The following is a 10929-nucleotide window of genomic DNA, read 5'->3' on the forward strand; positions in this document are numbered from 1 at the left end:
CATCACATAATTCATATTGATGTGCCAAAATGTAAAACATATTTTCTTTGCAGTTACCATGGTTAGTAAACGTATCATCCTCATGGACCGGGTTTTAACGCGGGATTAGTCCAATTCAGGAGTGGTACGAATGTTTAATTACGTGTTTGAAAATTTGATATATTCAGTTTCCTGCTGTGTTTCTTCAGATATTTATCTGTGTTTTTTAATAAGTTGCATGCAGCTTTGTCCTGACAAGGGAAACTGCAGAAATCTCGCTTAAGATTAAATCTATAATACATTAATACAATACTATCGTTGGTCACACGAGACCAAATCGTGAGACAAACAATGGTACTTTATTAGTATTTGACGTCACCACCTTTTTTTCTAACCACAAAATCTATTTTTGCGTGTTGTAGCCATCAGTCATTGCTTCTTTCTCTTTAACCAGGTGTGGATGGAGTGACATGGTTTAAACAGTCAGTGGTTTTTAGTAAAACTGGAATTCCTTTTTTTTCTTGGACAGTATTTCGATATCCTTACTTACTTATCTTTATTACGCTTATGTTACATTATACATTGAAATTTGGTTACTTTACAGATACCTACATTAATTTACATACATCTAATTTACACCCACCACTCTCTCAACGACGAGTAAAAAAAAAACATTTTCCCTTCCGATTAATATACATTACCAAATAACTATATACACAACATGATAACTGTGCTAAAAAGACTTGGGAATTACTTTACATGTCAAAGTTCAGTAAACCCCCATTTACTTGTACAATGTATCTTGTCTATCTCCGCCTAGCCTCAATAAAGATATGGTGTCATGGTGTCAGAGGTGTGAAAGGCGGACTGTCAAAGTGCATATTCATTGACAAGTAACGTGCTCAGACGTGCTGTAAAGGTAAGGTCCTTGATGACTGGCGGCAATTATTCCAACTACAGAGCTCCTCATATCTTCTGCCGCTGAAGGATTACCTCAACAGGTATGTAGCTAAATCAGTACGCGACTCACAATCATAGGGCAGTGATGGCATGCGGGCTCACTAGGGCCACGAACTGTCAAATAGGAGTTCTCAGTATAGGTTCAACATTTACGAAGTTTAGTAAGCATTAGCTACGGCCTGAGCGCTCAAAACCATAAATAACCTTTTAAAAAAGGGAAAAAGATGGGGAAAGCGTCCGTACAACTCGAGTACAGACACAGCCAAGTCACTCCACTGGAGAGTCTGTTTGTTAGAAAGGTAAGATCATCAATTTCGGACTTACGATCGCAGATTAATCGTAATTAAGCAAACATCGACGTTTAACAGAGACACAAACGCAAAAGGCTTGCATTGATTTTCATCACAGTCCGAGAAGTGACAACTGAGTCAGCGCCACAAAGGTCATGAGCAGTTGGTGCGCTAGCTGCTAGCAGCCTGGACTCTAACAAGGAAAGATCCGAGATGTACAGGAGTAACTAAACCTTGTAAACACTTTCATGAACAGTAACCAATGTTATAAAATTAAACGAGCTGTCAAAAAAAATTTAAAAACATTTTTTTAGATGGACAGAATTTTTTCAAACTGAAGAAAACCTAAAAAACGCAAGGTTGAGAAAACCAAAGAAGTAAAAACAAACCGAAAATAAACAAAGCTGGTTACTACTGACGAAGATTAACGCATATTACCAATAAACACGGAAACATTGACCATTTTTTTCAGGATGCGCTGTTCGTAATGTAGCTCCTTCAAGATTTATGTTAATTATGTTTTCAAGGTCCTTATTTTTAGCTGGAAAGGGACCCTTAGAAACTCGTCAAAAGTAGTTATTGATACAATGTACTTTTTTGTATCTACATGTACATAAAATTTGTCATAAGCTGTAATAATTCTGCATGAGCAGCAAATAATTTTTGTCTTGCCTCCAGGCCGGGTTTTTCACTGGGTGCAATAAGCACGGCATCCTGCACTGACGCATGTGCCACACAGCATCTTGTGACAAGCTTGTTTGCCAGTACGTTACTATGATAAATTCTCTTGTAATATCCTATTTAAGATTCTTTGTTGACATTCTCTTGGGTTGCCCAATGATATAATAAATCAGTTGATTGTTAATCTGGCTGACTGAGGAAGTGCTGTATAAACTGTCCTGTAGGCCATGGATCAGGCGTTTTATCATGCGCTGATTCTGTCTTGCTTGCATTCTCACGTAAATCTTTCCAGTCCATGAGCGTTTGATGGTATCTTTCCATACAGTCAAAATTACCTTTCATGAAAAAAAAAAAAAGCATTTGAATTGTGAGTAAAATGTCGAGCTGTCACTGACGACACAAGATATTGACTTGTGAAAAAGGTCAGACGCTACCTCCCATTATTTCTTTCTACGAAATTAGAATTGTGTATCTAGTTTGTTGAGATTAGTTCTTAAAAAGATAAATTTTGTTTGTTTGCTTTTTTTTTTTATAACCAGTAGTTACAATGCACCTTGAGAATCATACAGGTTGATAAGTCCTCTGTAGTCGTACTCAAGACCACTGTACCCATCACCAAACAGTTTGCGTCCTGTTAAGAAACACATATTAATTACGCTTATTACCCTTACGTTATTACTTATTCACCAGGTTAGCCTATCTCAATAAATAGAAACTTATAAGAAGCCCAATAAATCCATGGAAAGCCCATGATCAAAATTTTGTCACATAACAGAAGACTACTGTGGCCTCTGCAAGGATAAAACACGTAAAATGAGTTGCGGAGCATCATGTTTCTAACTACCGTACGTATTCAAATCCAGATTTCAGAGTTCATAAATTCCTCCTGGAATCCCTGTCTCGTCATTTTACAGTATGCACTGCTTAGTTTGACTGTATCGTCTTCTGTTACATGCTGGCTATAAATAAAAACCAAGAACCGTGACAAGTTGTATCAGAGATTCCTATAATAAACAGTCTGTGCCAGACTGATGAGGTATTTTATGGTCGGCTGCCAGGAAGCTCACCTATCGCAATAGACCTTAAGTAGAGTTGTTCAGCCTTTTCATATTCTTCCATGTCGTAGTTGTACAGTGATGCCAGATGACCTAGCGACAATGCCACTTCATAGTCCTAAAATTAGACAGGAAAATGTGTTTGCAAAAGGTTATCAACTCGTCAAGATGTACAACCAACACAGAACATGATCTATTCTGACGTAATTTACATTACCTCACTTCCAAGTATTCTTTCTTTGATTTCAATTGCTTTCTTGTGCATGGTCTCGGCTTCCTGAAGTAAGAAAATAATTACAAACAACATCTGTTACCTGTACACTCTGCATGTCAAGTGTCAACCGCACGTGCCTTGTAACTGACTCCTTAGTAAACTCTTTCAACATTTGAACAATTCACAATTGTTGCCTAAACCTGTAAAATGTTAGCATGTATATACTGGTACAATATTCCTGGTCCCTTCAACCGCAGAATGTTGGTTTAACCACCAGCAGTGTGGCCACTTGTTCCAGAACATACAGTCTATACAGAGTCGACTCATTAAAATCTTTGGATCTTTTCAGTTACCTCATATCTTCTCATGGATTGATAAAGCCGACCTAAATTTCCATAGTGTTTAGCTGTTTGGACATTATTTTCTCCAAATGATTTCCTGCGTAAAAAAAAAAGAAAAAATCAAAACACAATTGGCATGATAGAGAGGCTGGCAAGAGGCACATTTGACCTATTCAATACACAGAATAATTAAATGCAAGAAGATGACAATGTTAAACTGTTGACACAAAAAAACATCTAAAAATATTGTAGAATAAACAACGGGATGGTTGCAAGGCCTATCGGTTAATTACACAAAACACGAGTCACGCATAGTCACAAAATTGGAAATGAAAAATAGCCAGGAGTAATTAATAAGAACTGCACTACTTTTGCTTCGCACTTTACTATTAAAAGAATCTGGCTGAACAATTTCAAAGTTATGTTTAATAACTTTTATTACCTTGCCAAATCAAGTGAAGCCAAATGAAGCTCTTGTGCTTCTTTTAAAATTTCCTCTTCTTTTTGTCTGATTGGGGTGTCTATAGCTATTTCTTCTAGAATTAGTGCTGAAAGAAATGAACGAACAATATTTGTTTTAATTACTTCAACATCCTTTTCACTGTCAAAGTTTACTATAACATTTGTATGGTCTACACTCACCACCGAGCACTGCTCTCAACTAATGAGTGAGTGAGGTGAACATGTGTGGCTACAAACACTTTGTTTTACCTTATTATAGGAAATTAACACTCGTGTTAATTAACGTATTTGAAATTAACGCGACTTAAATTAACGTGAATTGAAGGTAAATTTGCTTCCCAATAAAGGAAATTAATGCGAGAGCGGGGGCAAAATTTCAAAACGAGGGAAATTAACGCGTCTGCTACACCAAAGAAAAAAAACAGAATTTGTTGAGAACAGGAATCAATTTATTTTAACACTGTAAAGCTGACAGCAAATACGCACAAAATTCAGTTGAAGTACAGTAAACAATTTACTAATGTGAAAGATTGATGTGAAATGTAAAGTGTAATTTTTGAAATTCGCTTTAATTTCATGAAGCGTTAATTTCCTATGATAAGGTACAATTAAAAGGAGTATATTCAATTTAGAAGGCAACAATCCAGAGAAACCAAACATTTGACAGTTGACTTAGTGATGGCCAGTAAACTTACCTTTAACTCTTTTTGATGATGCAAGCAGAAGATGATCGTCTGGGAAGAGTTTAGTAATGATACTGATGGCCCTCTCAGCATGGTATCTGCACAAATAAATTAACATACATCACAATTATACTGATTACTTGCTTGCAATAAAATGCTGTTAGTTTACTACTCTTGGTTCTCCTCCTTCTGTGGTCACCAATACATGATAATTACAGTTAATGTTGATTGTTGTGAGATTACTTCACCTGCAACATTCTGAGAATGCTGAGAATGAAATGACAGCTGCATGTAGCTAATCTATGTGCTTACAGCATTTCAGTGTGATGTGGTTGTATTTCAAAGTGTTACATAATGTCAAACAGACCAGGTTTCACTATTTTAGGAGATTCTTTCAAACAGAAGTTCATCTTAGAATGAAAATGAAACCTTCAGAAATTTTGGTCGTGAAAAAGAGAAATAGATTACATTCTAGAACCCACAGAGGTGTGCACATAGTCACAAGAGGGCAGGATACAAAAAAAACGACATGAATAGGGTACAGATATAATGTTGGAAGAAAATGGAGAAGCTATCTACATGTTTACGCTTACAACACAGTGTTTGGTTGGCATGAAATATGGAAGAAAACAAAGAAACAACCATGGTAAAAGTATGATACCTTGCTTCATCAAAGTTTCCTGTACTGTACTCATGCACATACAGAGCATAACCAAGATCTTCATGAGCTGTTGCCACATGTAAATTGTTGAATCCAAAGACATAAAACCTAGTACGAAAAGCTTCCTAAAACCAGAAATGATAAATTTGCCAGTGAAGAGGGTGGTAAAGACTTATTTTGTAATCTTTTCCATGAAATTATCAAAACTGTCAGTGGTATCTGTTCATACATGAACCATGTAACTACACAACAGCTTGATGATGAAGGCCTTGGGGGCACTCCCAAATAGAAAGGACAGGGGGTGCTTGTCAGAAATTTTGGAAAGAACCCCTACGAGGGACCAAGCTCCTGTTTTGTGGGCGTGGTTTGAAAAATTTTTCACCCCTAAGAGATACTAATTCTAAAACAACCCCTTATAGCAGTACACTGAAAAGGTACCAGAGAAGCTCCAGCTGCGGACCATCGAGGCTGAATACCCTAAGAAATACCAAAACTGCCTTTTTAACTCCTGAAAGGTACGAGCACCCCTACCCTTTTTACATGGGAGTCCCCCCTCCTGGGGATTAAGGATTGTCACAAATGTTAGTTGTAAGAATTTAGTATTGCATCAGGATCGACATTCATTGATGAATTTCTTTATTCTTGTCAACTGCTTTCTAGACAATTTCAGTAGTGAATATCTTAAGGAAAGAATTGGATGTTGATGATCCCTTGGAATTATTGAGGAGGTAAGGGATTGTTTAGCAATTTTCAAGTTGGATACTTACTTTGTACACCTTTACAGATAGATTAATAGCATCAACATTGAGTAGATAATAACCATAATCAATTAAAGTGTCAGCATATTTTGGGTGATCACATCCAAAGTGCTGCCTGCAAAAGGAAGCAAGTTGTTCTTTGATCAGCAAATTATGTACCAATCCAGCAGAAAATAAAACTGCAACTATGCACAGTAAGCTTAATAATAAGTGAGAAGCAGAGCAATTTGTTTAAATCAATCATTTTCAGAAACATCTCTCTTACTTGGCTAAAAACATGGCCTGTTTTATTAAAAGTTCTGCTTTCTTGAATTTTCTTTTCACTACACAAGCCTGCGGAAAAAAAAAGAAAAAAAACAGCTTGCAACTTGAACTGAATGCATCCACTACAAATGGAAGTCAATAAATAAACAAATGAAACAGTAAAAATATTCATAACTTAGATATATGTAACTTATACTCACTTACAAATACAAGGCCAACTTTCATGAAGCACAAAAAAGTGTTCACTAAAAAAATAATAATGGTGTTTTTACCTTGGATGCATTCCTTAGGATATCAACAACTGCCTGAAACAATGAAGTTCACATCAGTTATAACTTGCCAAATACAACACAGGCATTAATTTTGGGTTATTTCTTGATTACCTCTGACTTTCAAACGTACAACAGAACCTGGAAGAAGCCTTACATGGATCTTTGAAGATCTTCAATGACCTGTTGAAGATCCTTTATAGATCCTTGATACACATGATTGTAATGATGAATATCTAACATAGACTGTGTTTGAGGAATTGCAAATAAAATCTTTTGCAGAAATCTTGCAAGTTTCCTGAAGATCACTGTATGATTGTTGCAGCAACCAAACAAATTCTTTGCAAGAATTTACAAGATCTTTGAAAATCTTTTGGTTATAGAAAAAGATTCTAAAGGATGGTCAAGAATGCATGTAAAATTCTTATTAAATTGTGTCATAAATTTTAAACCTCTCATCAGAGCAAGCTTAAAAATTAGGTCTACTCAACGTAAACTTAGAGCTTGGTTGCATGATGACTCAATGGTTCAACAATTTAAGCTTGCATGTGTTTCACTTAGGTCACTATTGATAACAATTGGTGTGTAGCATGCTGGGCTACAGACATAGTAAATCCATGACACAGACAGACATACAGACAGACAGACAGACAGACACCTTTATTTGAATACTTTCAGTATCACGTTTGCAAAATCTACCATGCATCATTTTAAGTTTTCTGCTGGTTGTATAAACTTATGTGGTAGACATCACAAAATTAAAAGGCACATGTGGAACTGGAATTATGGATTACTTGACGAACTTACTTTCATTGGTAACCCAGGCCCAATTTTCTGCAATGCCTTCATACTGCACTTGTAGCCCTGTAAATATATAAGGCCACAAAAATATAAAGACACAGAAATGATTGTATATGTTCAAAGACTAGTAAACAAAGGCTTATTTCATCCAAACAATGCCATTGCAACAATTTTTATTGTGAGCCCAGGTTTTCTATCTGTAAAAGCAAATTATCACCTATCTGCAAGACATTGCAAATCGTCTACTAATTCAGTATATTTTTTGAATGCCAAGAGAGTAATAAACTGCAAGGTATCTTTCTAATCACCTCTTCGTAATCACTGAGTGCAAACAGTAATCCACATTTCTCTCCATAGAGGACTGCCATACTGATGTCTAGCTCTGTTTTGCTGGTCATTTTACTAGCTATGTCCATGGTTTCTCTAAAAGTATCTTTAGCAGCATCAAATTTGCAATTTGCTGTTCTAAGATGAAGTAACCTACAGAGCACAGAAAACATCACAATTTAATACCATCACCAAGAATCTGTAACTGAACATTATGAATTTTCTAGAATTGCTGGTACCCAGTCACTGACTGTCATCATCAAATTGAGCTGCCTACCATATATGCATAAGACTGTTTGATCAATATTTTCTATGTTCTTGAAGTTACTTTTAATGATAATAATAATAATAATAATAATAATAATAATAATAATAATAATAATAATAATAATAATAATAAAGTTTCTTGGGTGCATTTAAAAAACTCAATGCACTTACATTACTATAAAAAATAAACTTGTTAAATCCCATAAAATATTTCTAATAACAGTAATAAACAAAATAAATGAAACTAGAAATGGTTTCCTTTGATCAGATTTTGTACAGTTTCTGAATATAAAATTATAAAACATCTTTTTCTTTCTTTTCCCAATAGATTCAGATTATATTTACATGTATAAATGGATGATTTTTTTTTTTCTTCCTGGGTTTCAAATCACATCCCATTCAGTGATCACAAACTCTGCCAACTAATACTAACAGTAATTCTCATAACTGCTGCTTGTAACACTGGAAAAAACTTCAAGACTGACAAAAAAAAAAAACCCCGACAAAACTTCAGAGATCCAGACAAAAAAAAAAAACATTTTAAAGACTCCTTCCATACTGTCCAAACTTTGCTATTATCATCAAAAAAAATTACAAGTCTTTGTTTAACTCAATGAAACAAATGTTCATAACTGAGAATTGGCAGTCTGTGGTACCTTGTAAGAAATTTGGTTGCTATTCTACAGCCATCTTGTTCTCTTGTGTTACAAAGTTTATAACTGGTGGCCAGTATTTTTTCACCATTTTCATACCAACCAGCCTCTGACAAAAAGCCACCTGAAATATAAAAGATCAGGGTCACCACTATTCACTGTCACTGATCTATCCTAGAGAGACAATTGCCTTTTTCATTTTTGTTCTGCAACAAAACAAGATTTAGCATGATTAGGAAGTCAAGGCCTTGTTGAGATGCTCAGTGACTTAATAGCATGGAATGTACTTCAAGTAGAAATTATGGCTTTTTTTATGGTAAACCAGCCATAAGATAAATAAGAGAATCAGGCACAAACGGGAAATATATACATGTTAAGCACAAAATCAGTTCTAAGCTGAAAACTTTATTAACTATAAACTATTTTCTACATGTCACATACTATATGTCTTGACTGTATACTCATACCCAGTGACATCCCTGTTTTCAAGAGCTTCTGAATGGCTTGGCGATCTGGCTTTTCCTCTACATGTGATGCTTTCTCACATCTCTTGATAAATTCTGTAGTAAGGATTTCTGATAGATCAAATCCTTCTTCTCGAAGTCCTTGGAAGACTGCATAGAGTTTAACCCTACAAATGAGTAGTAAGGAAATCTCTAAATAAAGATCTTACACTATAATATAAATGAATAAAATGAGGTTAACACATTGTAAGATTTTTAATTTCTTTCTATCTTAATCTTGATCAGGAACAACTAATTTCAAGTCAAACAAACAAGATTGATTTGGCTTTTACTGTAAAATATAGCATCAAAATGTGAACAACACTACAAAATTAATGTTATCTGAGAGAAGTAATAAGGAATTCTGATGATAAGATACTAAAAAATATCCTGTTCCCCTTCCTCTGGCCTATTCAATCCTGGACCCAAGAACAAAAGTGACAAAATTGTGCAGAGAATTAATGGTGTCCCAGAATCAATATAATTGATCAGAGCAACATTGTTAATGGAAATACAGAAGGGGAGGGGAGGGTAAAAATGAACAGTCCTGTGCCACTGTTGTTGTTCATGCTGTATCAGTAATACAAAAAAATCCCCAATAAATAACAATTCTGAAGTGTAGTACTGTAAATGGAAGAGGGATGGGTGGATAAAAACTGACATAGGCATAAGATATTTCCTCCAATTTTCAGGCATTATTTGCTATGTTCCTACAAAGAGAATAACTCTCAAAGATAATGACGACATGTTCTATTTCCTCCTGATACTCATCTAAGCATTTATTAAATTTTTGATATATGTGAAGTAGAATCAGTGAGAACATGTTGCTTGTAATTGCATGCAAGAATAAATACAGCCAACTGATTCTTTTTTTACATAAAAAAATATCAAGAATTCATGTTATCCATTTACAGGTATGCTCATTTTATAAAATTCTGAAAACTGCGACCAAATTACAACATACGACGTCACTAGGAAACTGAAAGGCAAAACGGGAATGAAAGTTACACAATAACGGTTTTTTTCAGTTCCACTTTGGGTTTACTACAGTGTATATTGGGCTGTGAATGATAATTTTAGCTTCAGACACAACGCCTTGTACGTGTGATATTTTATGGAGTGTTTTGAACCGTTTCGGAAGTTTTATAAGTGTACCACACTCTGGGAAGATGTCATCTAAGTCAATCATTTAGCAATGTTCTTTTCGTGATGAGGTTCCTTTAAAAAACTGTTCGTTTATCTTACGTGACACAAATGGAATGAATTTAAATGGAGAAATTACCGTACCAACACAGGAAATAATCTTTTTACCTCGTATCCCCTGCTTTTAAAGCTTTTGAAACCGCATCCAGGTCACTCAGCTCTGCTACCAATACTTCTGTCTTACCAGTGTCGAAAAGCTACATAAAAGAAAGCCGCAAAATGCATAAACGCAAAACAAGTTTTGTAAACATCAACGGTGTCCAACGTACGTTTCCCCAAAACAACATGCTACTAAATCATGAACAGAGGCTAACAGAAAACAAAGATATACTTACAGTTCTATATATATCACACTGAACAGCATTTGGGAGAGAGCGGAACTCTGACTTAAACACATCACAATTCCTGACGGTGGTAAAAGCTGCCAAATCATACAGGCTTTCTACCCTACAATCCGCCGCCATGTTTACATCCGCCTCGTCCAGAGTGCTTCCCATGAGAACTTGCTGGTGTAGCGGAAATAAGAGCGTTACACGAGGAAACCAAAAAACTTCCGGC

At 35.5% G+C, this 10929-nt stretch overlaps 1 protein-coding gene across 1 annotated transcript; it reads right to left on the bottom strand.

Moving 5' to 3' along the window:
- Positions 1-319: 319 nt before the first annotated feature.
- LOC110057038 (amyloid protein-binding protein 2-like) lies at positions 320-10905 on the bottom strand. Its single transcript, XM_020763621.2, has 17 exons — positions 10707-10905; positions 10480-10568; positions 9133-9296; positions 8669-8789; positions 7727-7898; positions 7425-7481; positions 6621-6653; positions 6350-6417; positions 6094-6199; positions 5327-5451; positions 4678-4763; positions 3963-4068; positions 3533-3617; positions 3183-3242; positions 2978-3083; positions 2464-2541; positions 320-2245 (listed from the first exon to the last, which is right to left on the bottom strand). The coding sequence occupies exons 1-17, from the start codon at positions 10866-10868 to the stop codon at positions 2091-2093; spliced, it is 1773 nt and encodes a 590-aa protein (XP_020619280.2). The 5' UTR covers positions 10869-10905; the 3' UTR covers positions 320-2090.
- Between the last annotated feature and the right edge of the window lie 24 nt (positions 10906-10929).

The sequence above is a fragment of the Orbicella faveolata genome, unplaced genomic scaffold (assembly GCF_042242905.1).
Source record: "Orbicella faveolata isolate gen_17 unplaced genomic scaffold, um_ofav_v1 contig_47, whole genome shotgun sequence".
Lineage (NCBI taxonomy): Eukaryota > Metazoa > Cnidaria > Anthozoa > Scleractinia > Merulinidae > Orbicella > Orbicella faveolata.